The sequence below is a fragment of the Molossus molossus genome, unplaced genomic scaffold (assembly GCF_014108415.1).
Source record: "Molossus molossus isolate mMolMol1 unplaced genomic scaffold, mMolMol1.p scaffold_m16_p_18, whole genome shotgun sequence".
NCBI classification, from domain to species: Eukaryota; Metazoa; Chordata; class Mammalia; order Chiroptera; family Molossidae; genus Molossus; species Molossus molossus.
Window position 1 is genome coordinate 41,698,284 of NW_023425353.1, and position 23,984 is coordinate 41,722,267.

A 23,984-nucleotide genomic window follows, 5' to 3' on the forward strand; every position below is an offset into this window, starting at 1 on the left:
AGACCCGGGTTCGGTTCCTGCTAAGGGCATGTACCTCGGTTGCAGTTTGTCCCCGGCCCTGGTTGGTCGTGCGGGTGGCAGCCACTCGATGTGTCCCTTTCACGTCGATGTTTCTCTCTCTCTCTCTGTTCCTCTCTCTCCCTCCCACTCTACCTGAACAAAAAAATGAGAAAATGTCCTCGGGTGAGGATAAAAAAAAAAAAAAAGTTTTTCAGGTGAGATCTCAGATTTTAAAGAATATTTTCAGGATGGGGAATCTAAAAAGTGAAATTAAATTAAAAGTATGACATTGTCAACAACATATTAAACTAGCTAGGCAAGAAGATAATCTCTTAATTTGACTGAAATAGGGAGTTTCCCCAAAAAGTCTTAATTTTATTTTTAAAACATTTGATTTGGAAAACACCTAATTTAAAAGTTGTTGGTTCTTTTTTTTTTCTTTTCTTTTTTTCCTATACTTCAGGCCTACTTTCAAGATGGTTTCTTCAAAGCTTAAACAAACCTGATTTCGGCTTATATGTCTGACTTGAACATAGATTCAAGATGTATTTTGACATTACATAAATTTCAGTGATATGACTTGGCTTTTAACATTTATACAGTCGGCCTTAAAACCTCACTGAAGTTTTTATTCTCTCCTCGTTCTTCAAAGCTAGTGTCATTAGAAAACGCAATACTCCCAGGGTTCATGCTGTAATACTTCCATCAATGTGAGCCCCTGCTTCTATCACCTTTATCTTGAATTATATTCTTAGGCACCAAACATTTTTAAATTACTTCCTATGGAGACTTATTTTGATTTCTAAACAAAAAAAACTTGAAAGTAATCATTCCTTTCCCTCTTTTAACTGACGGGGGAAAGTACACCAATGCTGAGTGGAGTTTCGATGAAGAGTGAGAGAACAATAGTTACCATGTAGAGTTGGATTCCTACAAAAAGCACATAAACATCACATCTAAATTAGTCTATGGAACTTTTCCTGATAGGGACATATCCAGGTTTAATTAAGCTTTCTTGGATCCCCTTACGCACCTCTGAGGTGCCCTTGGAAAAAGGATTCTAGGATGAAACTCACTGCTCTGGTCTTCTTTCAAACTGCGGCTCCAATGACCTTTGTAGGCTTCCCCTTGCAGAGAAAAAGTTCACACTCCCTAGAGGTACACTGCAGGGTCCTCCCAATCCCACTCATGTTCTGATTCACTGGACTTTTTATTAGCTGCCGCCCCACACCTCCCCACATTCTACCCCCCACGGCACTCTGTTCTAACAGGAAAGCCCTCTCTCCTTTTCTCTACCCATTCAAACACTAACGCTCCTTCAAGTCCATGCTCCATCACCTCAGTATAGGCATTTACGTACATGAACTTCAGTACATTTCCTTTCTGAGCCTCAGATCCTCCTCTACAAAGTGCAGATAATAACAGCATTAATCTCACAGGATTGTGGCTGGTACAAATGAAACCGTATATATTCATTCTAGTGCCTAGTCCATGATAACCCCCAAATGGCTGATGAGCTTAAATGAAAGTACTTGCCATCTCAAATGGCTCAAAATATATTTGGGAAGCTCTGACATTAAAAAATACCTATTTAGTGCAAGGCAGTATGTGATAAACGTCAATGATGGGCAAACATCAGGTGAGACCCAAGTGGAGGGGAAGAAGAGATGTGCTGGGGTGGTCAAGGAAGTCCATACTGGTAAAGAGTGATATTGGCTTGGCTTTGAGAATGGGCGATATTCAGAGTGAGCAGGATAATGAAAAAAAGAGTGAGATGAATTAGTAGTGTGCTAGGAAAAATAGGTAGACCAGTTGCTTTTGAATTGACTGCCTACAACTCTTTTGCTATTCCTCTTTACCATACTTTCCTGAGAATACAACTTAATTACTGTGACCTCCCCTACTCTATATACTATATTTCTAAGATCTATTTGTTCAGAAAGCCCAGGTATTCATTTGAATTCCTATTCTGCTTACTGGACCCCTGTAACTTTGGTCAAGTTACTCAAGTTCTCTAGACCTCGATTTCCTCCTCTGTATAATGGGGATAATTTACCACCAGTCACAAGGTTTTGAGAATTGAAATAATTCATGCAAAAGACTTGGCATACATTGATGAATGTCAGCTATTATTTTTTTTATTATTTTTGTCATTATCACAAAGATAATCCAAAGGAATTTGAATATGTTGGGAGTTAATAAAAATAATTCAGTTACCACATCCCAACCTAAACCTAGTATTTTCCTCCCACAAACTAGGTTCTCCTATGTAGTTTAACTCAATTAATAGCATCACCACCACCCACCCAGTCACCTGTGCTGAAAGGCTGTTACTTGGAGTATAAATTGGTATAATCTTTCTTAAGGGCAATGTGAAAATACCACATGAGAAGTGTCTGGCAAGCACCTTTAAAACACAAATGCCTTTTTTTAATTCAATAACTCAACTTCTGAGAAGTTATCCTAAGGAAACAATCATTAAAGATGTATACAAATGAAAGATGTATATATTATATGCATATACCACATGTATATGTATACATGTTTAATTTAGCCTATGGAACTTCCTGATAGGTAAATATACTGATTTAATTAAGTTTACTTGAATCTCCTTAGCCATTTTTGAGATGTGTATATACATATATGTGTATATGTATACATATATAAAGAACAAAAATCAGACTTTCCGTAGTTAATGGGATTATTAATGCTTTTATATTCTTCTTTATGCTTCTTTTTTTTTTTTTTTACTTTTTTCTGTAGTAGCTAAGTACTGTTTTTTAATTTAAAAAATAGCAAATAGCCCTGGCTGGTGTGGCTCAGTTGGTTGGAGCATCATCCTGTACATCGAAAGGCTGCTTATTAGATTCCCGGTCAGGGAACGTATCTAGGTTTTGGGTTTGGTCTCTGGTTTGGGCATGTACAAGAGACAACCAATCAATGTTTCTCTCTCTGTCTCTCTGTCTCTGTCTCTCCCTCCCTCCCTCTTCCTAAAAATCAGTAAACATATCCTCAGGTGAGGATAAATAAATGCCAACACAGAAATCTGATTTTTCTCGCCAATTTCTTTTTTAAACAAACAATTATAAATTCCTGTCAATTGCACCCCTTCAGAATATCTTCTGAATTTGCTTCTTCTTTTCCATCCCTACTGCTCTGGTCCAGGCCCTCAAATTTCTTCCATGAGCTAATTAATGCTGATGGTTGTTTTTGTTTTTTGTCTTTATTTTAGTCCACCCCCATCTGTGTTATCTGGGTTACATTTATCATAAACAAATGTCAATGTATATAGTCCTTTGAGTGGCATACTCTTCACTTTCCTTCACCCAAGGGGCTTGGAGACCCCCCGAGGCTCATACTTCAATGAGTTTAAAATTGTAGCAAAAGATTTCTTGCAACACACTTAAGTGGCAGTAAGTTGGGGGTTGGGGCAGGAAAAGGTGTAAGAATGGCACGATCTGGGCCATTTATTTGGTGGCAAGGAACTATATACTCCTCTGTAATTCCTGAGGGCATCATGTATGTTAACAAAATCCAACAACTTATATACATAATGCTGTTGTTGCATTTCAAAGAACTAAGATTCAAACTGAGCTCAGCTTAGTAGGTTTAAGGAGGCAGGGAAGCACTATTAAAGGCTCCTGTCAAAGGCAAATATACTGGATTTAAAGAAGAAGCTTAACAAAAAGCTTCACTTTTTCCAAAGCCCTCAACCCAAATAAAGATGTGCTCTTACACTGTAATGTTACGAAGCAAATTTCTTATCATGCTGTATCCTAAAGTCACTATTAAAATTTTATAGTATTTATTTTTATTAAAAAAAATTTTTTTTTCTTTATTGAATTGAGAGAGGGGAAGGGAGAAGGAGAGATAGAAACACCGATGACAGAGAATACCAATTGGCCACCTCCTTCATGCCCCCCACTGGGGACTGGGCCCACAGCCTGGGCATGTGCCCTGATCAGGAATCGAACTGGTGACCTGTTGGTACATAGGTTGACGCTCGACCACTGAGCCACACCAGCCGAACTACAGTATTTATTTTTCTATTCAAAATCATGAAGCTCACTATGAAAAAAGATTGATGAATATCCATATATGCCCAGTGCAAAAACAAAGTAAAAATATAAACTTACAAAATGAATAATTTCAGGTGACGATTTATCTGATACAGTGATTGTTAGCTTATAAAAATAATGTACTCCCATGTTATTTTAAACAAATATTTCCACCACTGCATCTTGATTTATATAAAACCTTTCAACAATGTGGATTATTTCCTAAAATAAACTATATTCCCTATTATTCATATTTGGGATCGGAGTTATTAAAATTTTAAATCTTCCTTCTATGATATGCTAGGATAACAAAAAAAGTTTAAGACTAGGGGAAGGCAAGTCAGGACTGTAAAAGTTGAGGCACTCATATCCTAAGAGGAACAATCAAGTGGGCAGGTTCATTAGGAGCTCCTAAACTGCCAATGATTTTGCTGATAAAATAACATCTTTTTGTGGTCAAAACCCACATCATTTATCCATTATGCAAACCTACTAATCAGAGGTTGGGTTAACTGAGGGACTCAAATCTTGTGATTAATAAGGAGGCATTTACAAAAGAAAGCATCAGTATTTCTGGAAACATCACGCGAGGGACCCCAGTGACAATGGCCAGGTTGTAACTGCCAGTGAAGGGGGACGGGCAGCGGGGGCTCTCTGCAGAGGCTGCCTCGGCTGCTGCGCACAGCCGCTGCCCCTGCCCACGCCGGGAGGCGGGCTCTGAGGCCGGGAGAGCACCAGAGGGCAGGGGTGGGTCCTTCTGAGCTCAGCGCCCCCACCCGTCCGTCTCTTCTGGGCTCCCTGGGATGTGCTGGCTTTTGTGAGGGCAAAGCGGTGAGCAGATGAAATCTGCTTCTGAAGCATTCCACCCTTCCACAAAGTACTGCCAAGTGCCATCTGTGTGCCAACTACCGTGATGATGAGAGGAAATTGGGGGACAGACACAATGAGGAGTCATTTCTCCCAACACGTACTGTCCAACAAGGTAAGAACGGCTTAACCTCCAGGGTGAGGTGATAGCAACGGTGTCATTCACTTGGCGAACAGTTCTCGTCTCGGGGCAAAGGAGCGCTCTCATCAAGTGCTGCACTCCACGTGACATCAGACCGTGGGAAAGGCTGTCCATTAAGTTTCTGTCGTCATCATTTCGAATGTGAAAGCCATGTTCATAACCCCTGCTTACATGGCTGAGCGTGAAGGGCACTTGAAAACTAAGCATACTAAAAAGTAATAAATAACAAATGTTTCTCAGGTAAATTCAAGAACTCAGCTACTGTATTTAAAACATATAATTTTTTTTCCTACACAAAATTTACTTAATCACTGATCTCATCGTGCCAGGGGCCCTCTGGCAACGGGGGAAGCCCAGGGAGGATGCCTTTTCAGAATAATGTTTTTACGTGCCTGAAATAAAATACATAATATGCAAAAAACCAATTATGAAATAACAGTTATAAAAGATTTCTGACATAGTAATAATATGTGCTTCTTTATTAACACACTAAATAAGATCTAGCAATAGATCTAATAACTACTACAATTTTATAGTGATGAGCATAGTATTTTGATACACTTTAATAACTTAATATGATTATAAAAACATTTGTGAATTTTATTGGTAATAAATTCATAGGTATTGCTAATACTATTATTTGTTGCCTCTATTGATAATGAAATAAAATGTCAAATTTCAATAATACCTTAATGAAACAAATTTTTTTCTACTCAAGTTCATGAACACCCTGGGGGAAGGTAGGACACAGATGAAGAACTCCTGAATAGGGTGCCCCCCTCCACTGATGTTTATGTATACATATATATACACTAAATGTGTACATATACACATTTCAAACGTTTTTTCTAGAACTATCCTATATAAGCTCCTAGTAGACTAAAAAAGTTTGGTATTTATTGATTCATAAACTAGATTTCCTTATCATGCTTTTTTGTTTTAGTTTTTTTTTGCCACACAACGACCATTCCTCTTAGAGATGGGCTGAAGGAAAACACTGAATCACTAGTGCGATGGTTCCCAGAGGTCTCCAGGAGCCCACGTTCCCACCGGGGTGTTTCAGCAGTGCCTCGGTTGTGTGTGTAGGGGGGTGTTGATAAAGAAGGCCCTGCCCTCACCCACCCCTCTCATCAATCAAAATGGGGGAAGATTTTTATCTGATTTATAGATTTCAGTTCTGGATGAGATTTCATTCATAAAACAACACTTTTCCAACATAAAAATGTTTGGCTGCCAATCACACTAGCACATATATACCTCACTGCTTTCTCCTGGTTCTGCTACACACTCACAAAATGGGTTTACAACCTCAGAATAAAGCCTCAATATTCTAACTTAGTTAACTTCATACCATCCAAGTAACTATAAAGGTAAATAAGATTAGCCGAGTATCCTCCGAGAAATGTCTGCCTGCCAGGAGAGCAACACTAACAAGTTTTTGTAGAGACACCTGGATTGTCAAACAGAAGGGAAGAGGCAGCAGGGCAGACGGAGGGTGGAGGAGAGGAAAGGCACAGAGTAGCGGCATGGCATCCGTGCTCCTGGGGTGGGGGTGGGGGGCAGCCATGCAAAAGCCAGGAAACCAGCAGTAATCAAACAGTGATCCCTGCCCACATCACCCCCTTTCAAAGAGAAAATAGTTATAAAGTAGTTATTTGCCTTTAAGATTTGAGGGCTGAAAGAAGCTGGTCAAATAGCAGATTAAAGAAAGAGAAGAAAGTGAATAGGAAAGATGGTAAGGGGGGGGGGTCATAGGTAGGAAATAACTGGGCACATAACCATCTCAAAACTGTATATTCCATGTAGCTCAAAGCTAAATATTTCCAGAAACAGAAATACAACTTTCTATCTAGAAATTAAGCTTGATGGATAAGGCTTTAGTCCTTATGCTTATCCAGGGTCCAAGTTATTTAGTCTCTTTAATCAAAATACTAAAATAAAATGATTACCCATTAGGCTATTACCCTTCCCTCAATCTCCAAACACACAAGGAAACATTAATCGTGAGGCAGGAAGAAAGAAGGTAATTTAGACAGTAACAGCTTGGCATGGACTAAGCCGGGTTTCCTAACAGCATTTGTCTGTTTGTGAATGTATATTTTATTTACAGCCTCCACTTCCTTGACCTTATTGAAAGTAATTTATTTTTACCTAATCTGCATTTCATTTAAACCACCAAATACTCCATCAATGAACCCACTAAGTAGCACCCATGACAACTAGCACTCCTGTTGGTACCATAAGTAAAATGGGTAAACATTTAAAGGGCACATTTGGGGATGGGCACCCCTCAGCAGCTATTAAATGCTGCAGGTATCAATTTATGAATTTTCAAATATGGGCATCAAGATATTGCCTCAAATCAGCTGTCATTCCCTGCCTTTTCCCCCTCGTTTCCTCCCTATTTCACTCATCTCTTCCGAACCTGTGATTTCTCATGGACTGAGTACATTTTTTCCTCTAAGGTGCTATTCTTTCCAGAAAGACTTACATAGAGAGAGAGAGAGCGAGAGCGAGAGCGAGAGCGAGAGAGAGAGAGAGAGAGAGAGAGAGAGAAGGTAGATTTTCAGCCATCAGTTAAAAAATCCAAAAAGACATGTTTGGAGGAAACTCTTCAGCAAACTTCGTCATCTCCTGTTGGCAACCAGTACCCCGCCGCATGCTAAGTAAGCCAAGTCCATTCCCAACCACAGAGCTCATCTCATCGCTACACTGTACCCAGTCTGATAGGAGGAGAGATCTTCCGGTTTCCTCACAGCAGGGCTCAGGGGAGATCATGTCAATCTGAAGCTTATCTCACACTGACATGGAGTTCATTCACTGGATTCCAAACAATCAATTTTCCTCACTACATGCCACTCATAAATAATTATTTTTGGCTACAAACCCCAAGTTGGCACTTTGTCCCCCTAAACTAAGCCCTTCCATTATTCAAAACCTTACCTCTTCTGTGACTCAGTCTCAGACTAACACACCTGTCGGCAGTACCTTCAATCAAAATAGCATCCTAGCCCTGCCTGGTTAGAGCATCGACCCTCGAACTAAAGAGTCTTGGGTTCGACTCCCGATCAAGGGCATGTACCTCAGTTGCAGGTTCAATCACTGGCCCAGACTGAGGTCGTGCTGGAGGCAACCAAATCGGTGTGTCTCTCTCTCATATCGATGTGTTTTCCTCTCTCCCACTCTATCTAAAAACTAATGGAAAAATATGCTTGGGTGAGGATTTAAAAAAAAAAAGCATCCTCTTCCCCACTTGTGCACCTGTTTGTCTGCAACAAACTCAAAGAAACTGCAACTGCAAGGACAGTAGACGTAATCTGACCCAACCTATTTTACCTCCCCACAGGGGAAGTTCAAAGCCCAAAGCCTGAGAGGTTAAGCAACTTGCTTGGGGCTACACAACAGGGCAGCAGTGTACTGGGCCCCCCCACTCTTTGCAACCCTCCGTGCTTTCTCTGAAAGACTGATTTGATGTACAAGGTATTACATAAACCATCTGTCAGTCTGCAATTTATCCCATTTTTATCTGACTCAGATAATCAGGAACCACACCCTCTCGTTCCCTTCAGCTCAGAATAAAAATATGAACTGTACTGTAAATGATATTGATGATCCCAACAATGATCATGAAAAATGCAGACAGTGGGTCCAAGAGAAAATAGCAAACAGTATTCAAAGGAATCCATTCTCCTTCCTGTACATTTTCATGAGGATTTGAGGGCACTGAAGAATTGCAACTGCAGAATGGCTGAGGAAGGTGGACTGACGTGGGACAGGACCAAGCCTGCTAACTAAACTTCTATTGAATCTTCAACTGTGACTTGCTTACAGATGCATAAAATCTGTCCACTTATTAGACGTGGACCGAGCAAGGTCCATAAATAAAATGAAAATATTAGATTTTCCTTGACAATGGGATTACTGTGGTCTAATTAAATTAAATAGAAAGGCATGCTCTCCCTCATACCCAAAATACTGAATATTCTCAAACTCCATCTATACCACAGCATCCCCAAACAACTCTTTGTTTGTCCTCTTTCCCATTGCTGTTTGTATCAACAGGTGTGCTAGGCACAAAGACTTCCTAACACACAAAAACTAAAATTTGCAAACATGGAGTACTAGGGATGTTTTTTCAGGTTGTAAATAAAATTTTTTACTTGCAAAAGGACAATACAAAGTTCCCGTGAGTGGCATAGTTCTACTAGTGATTACAAAATGTGATTCAAGTTGCATACTGGCTTTTCTCTAACATATCTTGAAATAGCTGTGCAAACACTTCAGGGTTGTTAAAGCAATGAAGTTGCAAGCTGTACTTTTTACCCTCCATTTTTCTTATGTCTTTGACTCACCCCATGCAACTATGCTACATGTATCTGACCTCTTTTTGGGAACCCTAAATTGCAAGTGACCGTAGAGGCAGTGGGCTGATCTCACTAACTAGCAATGGGTGCCTTCACCTCTGTGTTAAACAGGATTCTGAGGTGTTATCTGTACTCAACAGGAAAGTGTTGCGACAGATTGGTGAGGTGGGGATTGAAACAAAACCTCCACAAGAACTGCCTCTTGTGAAATGACTATTCAGGTAGATGAAGATCATGTGAAAAAATTGGCCTAATGATCTGGTATTAACTGTGTGAACCTCTTAGCAGCTGAGATAGAAGAAGGGTTTTAACTAAAAGGAAAATTTGTTTGTTCTTCCTCTAAGGTGATACTCAGGCAGGAGAAAGTATGAACAGACAGAAAAATGTTCCATTTCAAAAGACACACAGACAGTAACCAAGAAAGAAGTTCCAGTATATATACAGAAAAGAGCAAGCGAGAGAGAAGTTGTTGTTTTTTTTTAATTTGAGAAAATAACTAAGTAAGAGGGAAAATGGATAAAGAGAACAAAGAAACAAACAAAAAAATCTACTCTTCTCTGGGAAATGGCATCTCTTTTTTTTTTTTTAAATCCTCACCTAAGGATATTTTCTATTTATCTTTAGATAGAGTGGGAGGGAGGGTGAGAGAGAGAGAGAGAGACATCGACATCAAGGGGACACATCAACTGATTGCCTCCTGCAGGACCCCGACCACTATTCTATGGGAAATGGCACCTCTTATAAGTTAGGTGATAGGAATCACCACAGAATCCTAGGAAGCTTCTATGTGAGGTTCATTACTAAAAGTAGTAAAACAAGGATAAAAAGAAAGTGAATTTTACTTGGCATTAAAAAGCCATTGCACTAGGCTACATCTACACTGTCAATGTTCTCTAAGGTGGATGGTTGGGAACCTTCTCTCAAGGTGTGATAATCACCACTGCTCCCATCTCCTTCTCCTCTCTTCATTCTAGTCTGCCGCCAGATTCCCTGCCTTCTCATGGCTCCAACACTTTAATTTTTTTTATGGTTGGATTCTATGGTTACCTACTGTGCCTGTACTTTCTGCCCGGTTCTCTCCAATATTTCTACAGAGACAGAATCCACTGACTTTTCAACTCTGCCTTCCAAAATGGTTCTGCGAATCCATAAACAGCTCTAAGAAATACACTTTCAGATTGGGTCCATTTTTGTTTTTTGACTATCTGGGATATGATCATAAAGCCTAAACGAGTAACTTTTCATTTAAAAAAGAAGGGAAACTGTCCTTTAAAAACTGACCTATGCGCAACGGTAGCAATTCTTTCAGAATTTATGTTCAAGTAAAAGGCGTAGCACTGAAAAAATAAAAAAGGCATAGCTCAAAGGGGTATTATCCCTCCCATTAAAAAAAAAAAAAAAATCTTACAAGGAAAATGGAAAGCCCAATGGAGAATACAATTTTTTTCCTATTCAAGTATTGGTGAAAGTGGGAAAAAAAAAGGACTTGATGAAGGTTTTGATAAAAAATAACCTGGAAAAAACTAGGCAACGTCTCCATTTTTCTAGGCACTTCTTTTCGTGGCGTTTCATTTTTATTTAAGCACGTCGTCAACACACACACACATACCCCAACTCTTAAAAAAAAAAAAAAAAAGGCCTGAAATTTTAGTTACACTACATGTGGTTTTCATTTGTGAAAAATGAACAAGCTGTTTGTGGTTAAACTGTCTAATCGCCTGTTATCAATCTAGCGCTGCATTCAAGATTTACAGGATACATCAGCTTCTGTGCCACATTAGCTGTGAGGGGGGGTGGGGGGAAAGAGGAGGAGGAGAGAGTTTATCCTGAGGAATAATATTTCCAATGCAGCCACACTCGCACTACATCTGGTTGTGCTGGTAGCGGCAGTTAAATTGAAATATTTCACAGCGTGTGTCAGAAACATGCAGAATGGTAATTATGACAGATCTGATTAAGCCGGAGTGCCACAAGCTCCCTGGCCAGCGCCGGTTGTGCAGGTGTGACCTTGTGCGTGCCTGCGTGTGTAAATAAAATTAATTACAAGCGAGAGGGTGAAGGCTTCAGTGACATCACAAAGCGGAGAAACTCCCAAGGGGGAGACCTAATGGAATATTTTCCCTCAGTCTAATAATACAGTTCATATTGACTTGAGGTAATTAGTGGGATCATTAAAGCAGTTTTCCCGGCGTATTTGGCTGCCTGATCAGATTAGTGAAAATGTTCTTCAGAACAAGCCCTGTGTGGTCTGCCAGAGAGGAGGAAATAAAAAGCAACAAAGCGTATTTTGGAATGATAAGCAGCGCTGGACTTTTCTCCAGCAAAAATCTCTACTCCTCTCTGGAGCCGAAAGATCTAACTGTTCTGTCCATTTTAATTCTTCTATTCAACTTGTAAATGCCTATTCACATCTAGAACTATTTCTCTCGTTTGCCCTTTCTCTCTGTTAAATCAGACTGCTTTATGCCTACGAGCCATCCCAACTCCCCAACAAGTCTCTTTTAAACAAGGCAATTTTAAAATTGGGGGACAGGGTCTCAAACGACAGCGTTACTGTTAACTGACAATACAGGGCAATTGGGAGAGGGAAAACATACAAACAAACAAACAAACAAAAACCCCAAGAAGGAAAGCCACTTAAAATTCACCTGCTAAACAAAAGATTCCTCTCTTATGTAACACATAACAGAAAATTTAAATATTTGTATTTCCAAATGGATTTGGCGTAGGCCAGAGTTGGGGCAAACGTTCTTCTAGTTGAACAGAACACAGAACCCTCATCAAGAAAGGGGCCATTTGTCTGAAAAGACTCTATTGAGCATGCTCTACCTTGCCACTGGAATATGCCAAGCGCTGTCACAGATGGCAGGCTCTGACAGTTCCCATCCGCAGCGTCGATACTCGACAGTTCAGCACAAGATCAGTGACATTCTGTCTCATTAGAACCACGCTAATTATCACAGCTAGTTTCAGGGGAAACCATGTGTTGCAATGGTCAATTTGAAGGAGTCTGTGCATCAACAAACTGGTAATAAGGATCAGACACCTTATTATATGACAGCATGCTGTCTATGATCTGATTTACAGAATCAGAGGCACTGAGGCGGCCGAGGAGGCTGGCAGTTTATGAAACAGTGTGTTTAAACCCAATTCTTCAAGTACACTGGTTGAAAAGGGAATTATTTTTTTTAAATACACAAAGACAACCGGAATTGTTGAATCAAGAAATCAAAGGAGAATAGATTCTCTATTAACATACAACAGAAGTAGATTAAGACCTAGAAAACAGACAACTTCATCAATTTAACAGTTGTATGGCAACTCCACAGCGGTTTGGAGCGTATATTTTTACAAGGTATTTAATGATAAATTATAGAATGGCTATATTTGTACTAATCTCTAAAATAGATAGCGTACATATATTTTTAAATAAATGGTGTGTGATTTAGCTGTGCCATTTTTTCCATGTGAAAGAATTGCATGTGTAAAAGCATAATAACTATACTTAAAAAAATGAATAATCTCAAAGGTAAATTTTAAGACACTAAAGGTATTCTTTCGGCAGGGCAGAAAAAATTCTGTATTAGATTGGTATTACCAACCTAAGTTCTTCTATCCTCCTAGCACCTCTCATTGATGTGAAATTTTAATGATGCAGTTTCTTCCAGAGCTATTTTTCTATTGTCATTTTGCATAAATGCATTTTCATAGCTCATTCATTTCACAGGGCCTTTATTTTCACTTCCCTTATGAGGAAAAAAAGAAGATAAAGCTAAAATAAAACCTACTTTTACTACCAAAAACATAAAAGACAACTGTTGAAACTTCTGAGAAAACACTTCGCCTTTTAACTTGGTACTTTGTTAAGGGATTTTATCAGTGTTACAGTTACATGCTAAGTCTAACCGAATGACAGACACTGTGTGTTAAGATGAATTCCTATTAAGAGTTAAACCCCACTGGTTTGGTCTATTCCCTACTCCAATTTTGTAGATATAGGATTCTGTCCTAAAGCACTAACTCTTCAACTGCTAAAGCTGGTTATAGAGGAGCTTCCAAGAAGAGGAACTTTCATAGGATATTCTTAGTCCACACTTTGCAACTTATACTATCATTTTAGGACAAAAGGTGGCCTCAGAGTAAAGCACAGTCTACAAATACACAATTGGTATACTCATGCTTTAGCATGCACACAGTGACCTACTTTAATTTTTTTTAATTGATTTACTGATTTTAGATAGAGGAAGGGAGAGGGAGGGAAGGAGGGAGAGAGAGAGGGAGGGAGGGCAGGAGAGAGAGAGGGAAGGAGAGATGGATCTATCCTTGGTTCCAGCCATCCATGCATTCCTTGGTTGATTCTTTTATTCGCCCCAGCTGGGGATCGAAGCCACAACCTTGGCATACTGGGACAATGCTCCAACCAACTGAGCTCTCTGGCCAGGGCCACAATGACCTGCTTTAAAGTAGACTCCTCCTGTGGTGATCTTCCTTGGACTTCCTCACATCATGATCCTCTCTAAAGAGTTGGACCAATATTCATAAATTGATTCTTTTCAAACCTCATCTAAAATATTCTTACTAGTATTTAAGTTAACTTATTTTCTAAACGTGGAGAAACTGAGATTAATGAGTTATAACTATATTTGCAAGAGTTAACTTATTAAGTGGGTCAATGAGGAAAATGTATTGACATGACTCTAGTTAATTAATTTTTAATTTAGGGGAAAAGAGTAAAACTTTTCAATGATTTGAAAGGTGCAATAAGATAACCAGAAATCTTCTATACAACTTGATTAAACAGATAACATCATCAAGCATGTGGGGGAAAAACACCTCTTTACATAACTTTCAGCCAAAAATACAATGAAGTATGTGTTCTATTTGATTCTTCTGGACTTCCTTGAGCAAACCCTAGATTTACTAAAACATGTGCTTGTTTTTATAATGTAGAAATATAAAAGGAGTTCATATTCAAATCCACAAATTCAACTAACTCTTAAAACATCTGACAGATAATCATGTACCTTAAGCTAGTATCTATATATTTAAAGCCTTTAATTTCAATAGTCCTGTTTAACAATCAACTACAGATAGAAAGACAGGTCTTTGTAAATCCAAAAACTAAATCCAATATGGATTCCCAATATTTAGACACAAGAGGTTTTTAGAGAATGGCTACCAGCACAGAACACCTTACATAGGAGACCGATGAAATGCCACATCCTTCTCACCAGAAAGCAGCACAGGCGACCAAGAACGTGTTCAACTGGACATGGGCAGACAGCTGAGACAGCTGCACCGTGGGCTGTCCTACTCCTGCCTCCTCTCTCCCCCCCAAGGACTCCTCTTGTCCCTTCCTCCTCCAGGAAGAAGATCCGGGGAAACATAAGCTGTGTCTCCCCAGGGTGTCCTCTACCCAGGAAAATTATACGAAATAAAATAATGCACTAGATGGAGAATGTGTAAAGAGGCAGTTCTCTCTGCAGACCCTCCCTGAAGAAACTATTTGCAAAGCCGTGCTGGGAGGACACCATGTAGGACCCGCCCACAGACTGCGAGAAAAGGCGGCACCAGAAGTGACAGAAGCCGCGCCCGTGGGATCTGCAGGGGCCTCCTGTGTGTCCTGACACGGAGGCTACCCAGGTGAAACCGTGTGGCCGCAGAGTCCGTCACATGAACATTCCAAAAGGATGAATCCGCACAGAGCTTCGAAGTGTAGTTTCTGTGAAGTGTAATTTAATTCTAACAAAATAAAAGACGCCTTCCCTCGCATGCTAGAACGCAGAATGCAATCACGGGTCCCTGATTTTTTTCCCCTGGATTTTATCACTACAGATTCCTATTCCTGGCGATGAAAACTACATTTTTAGCCCTATTTCTATCCCAATTTATGACATATCATGTCTTACTGTATTTAAGAATTCCAATCGTCATCTAAGAATTTCCAAATCCACAGGTAAAAAGGATGCTCCCCCCCCCACCCCCATGGACCCAAGGGTTCTGCCCTCCCTTCTCTCTCTCATGCTCGAGGCCCTCAATCTCAATGATTAAAGTGTCTGAAAGGATGGAAGAAAGCTAAAGGCTTTGAATTATTTGGCCTCTTGGACTGGCTGTGCTCTTCTCAGAGGCAGAAATCCTCTTTATGTGGTGTTCAAACCTTACCTACCAGCCAGCCGAAGCGGCAGCAGCCAGCCTCTAACTCTACAGGACTGGTAGGCAGAGATTGCAAAAGATTATACTGAAAGCACGTTCAGTCAAAGAGAATTTTCATCTAGTCGCTTTACCTGGAAGGAATACCCAGTTCAGTAAAGCACAGGAGAGAAATCATTTTCTGAACACAAGTGGCGGTACAGCGCCTGTCTGTGAAAGCCCTTCACCCTTACTGCGCGGCTGTATCTGCAAACTCCACCTCCGCAAACATGAAAATCAATGTAACAAGTCGATGTACAAGGCAAGGCCTACAGCGCTGCTAATGTCCCCTTGCTGGACATACACCTTAAGTCTCAGAGCTCTCAGGGGGTTTGCTGTGGAATAAAATTAGATTCCAACATCTGCCACCATTAAGGAAAAAATTCCATTTCCATCTCCCATATGAAAACACTATAACCAATGAACAGTAACTGAACCTTGATACCGTAATGGTTATTACCCAAATCAACTATTTTTTTTTAAACAGTAAAATTAGTGAATTCTGCTCTCATAATTATTTGAATGTTATCAGACTAAATGTTTGATAAAATTCCAATATGATTCACTTGAAAAAACTGCTGCTTATTGGAATACCCAGAATATAAAGTGTATTCATTTGTAGCTATTCACATTACATTTAAAGCATATCATCTTTTTAAAGTTTGCATTAGCCAGCTTTCCTATCCAAGCACAGAAATAGCCTACCTTCAGGTTGCACCCGCATATTTTATTCCGACATTTCTATTAGAGTTAAAAACAATCTCATTTCTATTACTCATCGAAGAGGAGAGATAATACATGTGAAATGGTGGAATCCACAGGGCTGGTTTCTTTTACTGAAAATACTTTGTGCACTAGTCACTGCATAGCACAACTATGATGTGTCTGGTTCCATAACATTCTGGGACTGCAGTAACTTTAAAATAATTATGCTGCCTGTCATTCAGGGTATCTATCTCAAGCTTTGCCTTTTAAAATGAAAAGTATTTGAATACATGAAGAGATAACTGAAATGTCTCTGTGTGGAGGGCTGAGCCTCTTGCTTAGCACACTAGCAGACAATTTCCATTTGTATATAGTCAGTATAATTTAAAAACTCTTCTGCATACATTATAGCATGGAACCGCCTCCCATGGTAAAAGAATCTTGAGCACAGAAAGGTTAAGTAATTTCTCAATGTTATGATGTCAGTGGCACAGCCTGGACCACAGACTGCCTCTTCTGTGTTCTCTCACACGTCTCCCCTCTGCTTCCCCTCGGGCATGAAGAAGAGCGGGCTCTGGCCCTACACTGGTAAGAACCCATATCCCAAGAATATTGCAAAGGAGAAAAAAAAGCCCCCACCATTTCCACTATCAATTAGTCCAGCATCCCTATGTTCTCTTCCCTGGAGCCGGGTATCACTTCAGTACTGATGTCGCCTGGAACGCTGAGGAGACACTAAAATAGGACAGCCCTGGCCAGTTTGCTCAGCGGTTAGCACATTGGCCTGCGGACCAGAGGGTCATGGGTATGACTCCCAGGGAAGGGCACATACCTGGGTTGCAGGTTCAATCCCTGGCCCTGGCTGGGGTCATGCAGGAGGGAACCAGTCAATGTAAGGCTCTCATATCAATGTTCCCACCCTCCACTCTATCTAAAAAAAAATCAATGGAAAAAATATCCTCAGGTGAGGATTAACAAAGTAAATAAATAAATAAAATAAAATAGGACAGATGCAGAGAACGGGGGTTATCTATTAGTCAGGTGAGCGTCAGTGGACAGTGAGGAAAACAATGCTAGCCCACAGGGTTACTCTGGGAATTAAATGTAGATGATCTAGAATGGGGTTCAGCAGAAAAAAGGTGATGGGTGCTAAGTCAATGCGGAGAATCAGGGTGAGACTCAGAAGCAGATGGAGCTGGACGGGCTCGGAGGCATGACTGGTGCTCCCCGTTTATCCACGCTCCATCTCCAGGGGCCGCTGTCTCATTCTGACATCCTTGGCACACACCTTTCAGGCCCAAATAGAAGTCAGGAATTCTGACCACAAAAAAGTTCTGTCTGATTTGGAGATTTTTTTTCATTTTATTTGTTTGCTATTTTTTGTTTCCTTTCCAAAATTCATGGCAGGAGAACAGTAAATGACTACCTTCCTATGTTAGGTCAGATCTCCTCTCTCAGGAATACATACTGTTTTGGGGCTGTCTTATTTTTAAGTCACCAACAATTTTCCTACATATTTTATAAACAGGGCAGTGCTAACAACTATACTGCACAACTAAGAGAAAACTACGGAAATGCTTAGGAAGTTATAGTAAATAGTAGTTAGGAATAACGACCCAAGGGAAGGAAGTTAACTGTTTGCTGGACCCCACAGCCACCCATTGGTCCTTGGATTCTCTTTCAACCAGTAATGAAGAGATCAGTAACAGCTTTGGGGGGTTCCAAGAAACGCCATGGTGGCAGACACAGAGAAGCTGCCAATCAACATTGTTGAAAGAGGTTCATGGAGAGCTTTGCAAGACAGGGGTACAAAGAGCAAAGACATTTAAAACCTCCCCAGAACATCACTCACATGACCTTATCAACCAATTGCTGCCACTCTCTGAATAGATGCAAAATCAGTAACAGCCCAGGCAGGGAGGACTGGGGATATCATTTAAAAGAAAGAAGGTAGCAAAGGGGCTGCTGGCCATAAGGGGTTATGCTACAGTCCAATGATTTTCAACTGGTATGCCACAAGAATTTTTAAAACATGCTATACTTGACTGTTTGTTTAATCAGGGGCAGTGACCTCTTTTCCCTTAGACTGTCAAATTATAAAAAAGTGACAACAGCCAACACAACAATTGTTATCTGGTGTGAATGCCCTGTCTTGAACCATAAATGTACAGGTCATTTAACAGAGTTACATATTATTGATCACGTTGTATAATGAGCTTGCTTCTGGTTGGTTTATTCATGGTACTAAAAATCCTTATATACAAGTATATAGGCACCTGATTTTTTGAAAAGTCACTTTGGAGCAATAGGGTAGGTAATTATTATTCTTATTTTATAAATCAATCAAAATTATACCTATTTTTTGGTGTGCTACAGAGTTTTAGCAAGTAGTATATGTGTACCATGAGATGAAAAAGGTTGAAAATCACTGCAATAGTCAAAGGAAATTGGCGAAGAGGGGACTAGATTAAATTAAATTAAATATGACAAGCAACCAAATGACAGTTGTCAAAAAGTTTTAATATTCATTTTTGTCAGTTTTATGTCTGACCCTTATTACAATAATACATGTCTAGTTTCTCTGCTTATCTATTTTGGAGATTTGGAGAAAGTGTTTGGCCCTGTAGGAATATAGTCTGTTATTCTTGATAATTTAAGTGGAGAGGTCAGAAAAGATGTAGGATCAGGAAAAAAGCATTTAAATACATTTAAATGAGATCCTCATCATAATCAGACTAAATAGCCCGAACGAGAATGTGCGGGGCGGGCGGGTGAGGGGTAAACTGAGAACAGGACATTTCTCCTTAATGCATAGTCGTGGCATGTAAATGAAGACATCTGAAGAAGCACACAGGTTTGAAGCGGCTCTAACATTCTATCATAATTAGAAACATTTCAAGAGCCCTGTAATTTCCAATCAAAATTACAGTAATTTCCGATATACAAGCCATGATTCATGACAGAATTTTACATTCCATGAGAGATTACGGTGGCCTGATGTATGACACGCTGAGTACAGCACTAACATAAACAATTCAGTTTAATGTTTAAACAGCACTTGATGTTTAGAATCTCACAATAAAAGAAACATATTATTGTAGAAATTATCACTTTGACAGTGATTGAAGGGTAGGCAGGCATGTGGCCTATAAAGCTATAATTTTTACAGTCCACAGCTTGAGTTTAATCATTTTTATATAACATTTCCAAGATATCCTCTAAGTATTTCATCCAGCCTATAACTTAAACAAGAACCACCTTTTCTAAAGCAAAACTCCCTTCAAGGACCACTGTTAATGCTGATGGAGTGAAATTTCAGGAAAAGCTAAAAAAAGTAGTCTACTATAAATACTCGATGTTCTATATTTTTGTCAGAAGCTGACAACAGTCAGGCTATTTTATAAAGGAGGATGCAATAATAATAATAAATATACATTTGTTTAACATTTCAAGTTACCTGAGCCCTTGACTGCCTCTTAAATTCTCACCTTGAGAGTGTTACCGAATCTTTTTGCAAAGGGAAAGACAGTGTAGTATTCTTCTGTTCCTTTAAAAAGTATTCTTGCTTTGAACAAGGGTTTATAGTTCATTGTGAGTTCATGAATATAGGTGATTTGGTGTTTGACAGACATAAATTATCAATACACGACAAATAATAAAGAACTGTAGTAGCTATCCTTTGTTATGTTTTTATCTTGTTATTAGGGATTTGTAACTTTTCCAATTCAATTCTATTCATTTATAACTGATCAGGTATGGCCAATTTTTCTAATTGCAATTTGTATGTCATATACCTATAGAAAAACTAAAATCATTCATATGCAAAGACATATATATATGTGTGTGTCACCTTGTTTTAGTAAGTACACCTAATAGTTGTAGATGCTGGAGTTGGGACAGAAGAAAATATAGATGTTTCTAGAATTGTAGGATAGAAATCAAGGTCATTTAAGTAATAATGAAACAATAGTAATTCAAGTTATTTTTGTTCCACTACAATAGACCAGATTGAGAAACTTCCATTACAGTATTCTTCTTCTGAAAACAACGATAAACTGACTCAGATTTACTAAGACATCCTGGGTCTGGAGAGTGGCTGCTGGAGAAGATAAAACCAAGTGTCTATTACCAAAATCTGAACATTTTGTTTCACTGGAGAGCTCTGTAAATAAACCTGGAGATGGTGACCTCTCCATGATGCAAATTCACACTGAAAACAGGCATCCTGAAAACAGATGAACATTCTCAATGCCTAATCAAGGCTCTTACCTGGCTTTTGGTTGCTGCAACCTTTGCAAACAGTGCTTGGGACACTTTAGCACGCTTCATTTCCTGCTGAATCTCATCGTAAATGGAAGCATTAATGTTCATGGTATTGTTCTCTGGTTTCCCATTCCTCTCAGTGGCAATAGTAGCTGTTTTCACCTACAAAACATTTTGAACATGACTGTCATTTTTCATTGGTCAAATTGTTTTGAAGCTTCTCGGGCTCAGCATCCAAACTAGACATTGTTGCTCCTTTTATGATCAAGGTGATCAACAGTGCAGTCATTCAGCATTAGTTATTACCCCAAGATCAGATTGCTTAAGTTAAGGAAGTCACATTGTCACAGGTGATTGCATCTGTAATATGACAGCAACTGCCAGCTGACGACCAGGAATTATAATGCCATAAAGTAAGTTTTTTCTGGAAAACAAAATAGTTTCAAAGACTTGAAAACCCCAAACTAATCGTTTCCCCAATTACCTTCTATTGCAATTATAACAAAGGAAATTCACAGTTAAAATCATAACGCACGATGCTGTATCTTCACTGGGTGCCCAGTGTCTGGTAGACAATGGCATCACTAATAGCTGTTACATACTATGGCCTTTTTAATTTTAGGTTCTTTTTTTATGCCTTTTCCTCATGTTTCATTAAAAAAAATCTTCCATAACAAAGCCATTTGCAGAGCTGCATATTTAAATCTTCTATCCATCCATGAAACAGGTAGAGCGCCTTGCTTAATTATCATAAAGGCTGGTTGCGTTTTACATGTGCATGTCCAAGCTGTTCTGTATAATTATTTCATCTTTTCCTGGCACCCCTTGTATATAACTATTTCTTTTTGACTTGTGGAACCAGACCATAAGAAAATGTTTCATAATATTTAACAGAACATTGCTGCAAGTTACACAAAATATATAATCAGTGACTTAAAAAATATTCAAAATGTGTAATTCTGAGTGAAAATTAGTATGAATGCTTTTGGTAATAATGATAAATAGATATCAGCAGAAAAATGCCACAAAATTTTAGGGGAAAAATTAAATCACATCTTCAAAACTTAGTATTACTATTATTAATCTTTAAAACTTCAAATATAATTTTAATTTTGCAGTTATATTGATCAGTCTGATAAATTTACATATGAATTATGTAGCTGCTTTTTTACTGGGGAATTGATGAAAATGTAAATGAAAAGTTACCACAGATGCAAGACCATGTTATTCCTGCCAACGTGGTTCATTAGGACCTGATTTCTTAGGGTCCTTTACAGAACCCAGGCTTTTGTTCTCTAAAAATTTAGTATCTTGGACCATTTCTCACATATACTCTGAACACTAGGAAATGAAATGCATTTTAGAATAAACAAATTACTTTTTTTGGCTGCAAGTCTCCCAGGTTTATTTCACCCTGTCCCAAACTATTTGGCATCAAAAGTGGGACAGAGGTTATCCTCGGCCATCCAATTCTCTGCACTTAGAGAGCAAATATGAGCCTCTGTGAAACATGCCTTCTGAATCCTTTGAACTTCTAGCCAGTTAGCAAAGTAACTCACCTCTGGCTTGTCTTGGAGAGGCAGCTAGATTCTTCCACCTTGACACCCCCTACGCACTGAAAGGACAATGCTGTGAGAGGGTTGGACCACAGGCCCGAAGTGAGGACAGGACAGGTGACCAACAGGCTGGGCCTCATTTGCCTCTTCTACACTATAAACTCGAACGGCAGTGTAGGCCCGGTTTCCAGTTCCCCTTGCAGCTCTGTGACTCCAGCAAGCAAGGGTACCCACAGAGGTATATGAAGGACTGGAGGCCACTAAGAACAGACCCAGGGCTTTGAAGCAATAATCTGCTAAACACCACGTTAGGAGCCAGAAGAGTGAACGCATTACCATAAATTGCCTACAAAGTTGCTTTGGTGAGATTCACAACTTTGCTCTGGGGTGGTCTTGCTTTGAGGCAGGAGGATAGATTTGATCACCCCATGGGGTCCCTTTTAATACCTATTTTTCTCACTGCTTAAATGAAAGAGAAAAGAAAAGCCATTTCAATCGCTTTGAAAAGTGAATGTTATGGAAATGGGGGCATGAAGTCCAGTGCGTTGGAAGAAATAGTTCCGTGATAGCAATCTGCTTAGCAATAGCTGAGAGAGCGCACACTTTGGAAACTTGGTGTTTCATGTTTTTAAAATAATTTGCATTCTTTTGTAAAAATTATGTTTAAGAATTTTTCCTCCAGGTAAGTTATACTCATTTGTCTCAACACTGTGATTTTGTTTCTAGAAATTTCTCTGGTTTAGTATTTTTTTAAAGCAATTACAACTTGAATCAAAAAGCAAGAATTTTAAATCATAAAAAATATCAAATAATCGTTTCCTAGTCGCCAACCACAAAATAAAAGTGGGAAATAACTACACATGAAACATTTGAAAATTAATAAAAGAAAGTGAGGGCAACAACTTTTAAAAATATAAAGTAAGAAACTGTATTCCTCATTTTAAAAGGATTTAGAAAATTACTTCTTTACCGTCTTGTTGGCTCAGATACACATCTTATCACAGATAAGCTATTCGAATTCTGGAATCACATTTTTCCTAAACACAAGCTATTGCTTAAGGGGAAGTGGCTTGGACAGCTTTTCAAATATATGAAAGCTGAATTTTTCCCCAGGTAAAAATGGAAACAAAAATCTTTTATACCTCACTCTACTAAGTACTATTTTAGCTTAGTACAAAAAAAATCTTCTTTAATCCTGGTTTAGCTTTTAATATTATATCACACATTAAAATTCATAAAGTAGTTCATACCAGGCAAAACAAACTACTCTTCAGCTCTTCTCCGCAAATAGCAAAGGAGGTAAAATAAACGCGGTTGCTTTCCGAGCAGCTTTTATCAAGGTGCAGTGTACTACTCCATCATTACCCCGGCGCCGGCGAAGTGGTTAGGAATTGAAGCTTCTACTGTGCACCTTCCCACGTGGGGATAGGGTGCAGCTCTAGGGTCTGCCTTTGATTTCACTAAAATGATGCCATAGAATACACATTTTCCATGAAAATTCCATTTTGTTTCTTCCTGTATTGCTGTATGCATCAAATCACACTACAAAATGAACCCTACATCTTACATATGTACCATGTAGTACATGCATTGTACACTAAATGAACTCTACAGTGGTCCTCATTGGTGAACATGCTATTCCTCGAGGCAGGAGCATTACCATAGTACATGTGTACATAGTACATAGCACGCACACAAAGTTTGATGTAGTTTTACTAATAATTATGATAGTAATAAATGCTAACATTTCTTACTTGCTTATTATGTGCTGGGCACAGTGTTAACATATGTTAACCCTAACCTGCACAGTAGCCCTGAGTAGGTACTGTTCCTGCCCCAT

The 23,984-nt window shown here is 39.2% G+C and overlaps 1 protein-coding gene across 7 annotated transcripts in view; it reads right to left on the reverse strand.

Moving 5' to 3' along the window:
* SATB1 (SATB homeobox 1) overlaps positions 1–23,984 on the reverse strand; it is a 102,721-nt gene that overhangs the window by 13,866 nt on the left and 64,871 nt on the right. For all 7 annotated transcript variants that reach the window (XM_036266572.1, XM_036266573.1, XM_036266566.1 and 4 more), the window contains one exon: positions 20,595–20,750. In XM_036266572.1, the coding sequence (XP_036122465.1) occupies positions 20,595–20,750 (156 nt within the window). The remainder of the gene's footprint in view (positions 1–20,594; positions 20,751–23,984) is intronic.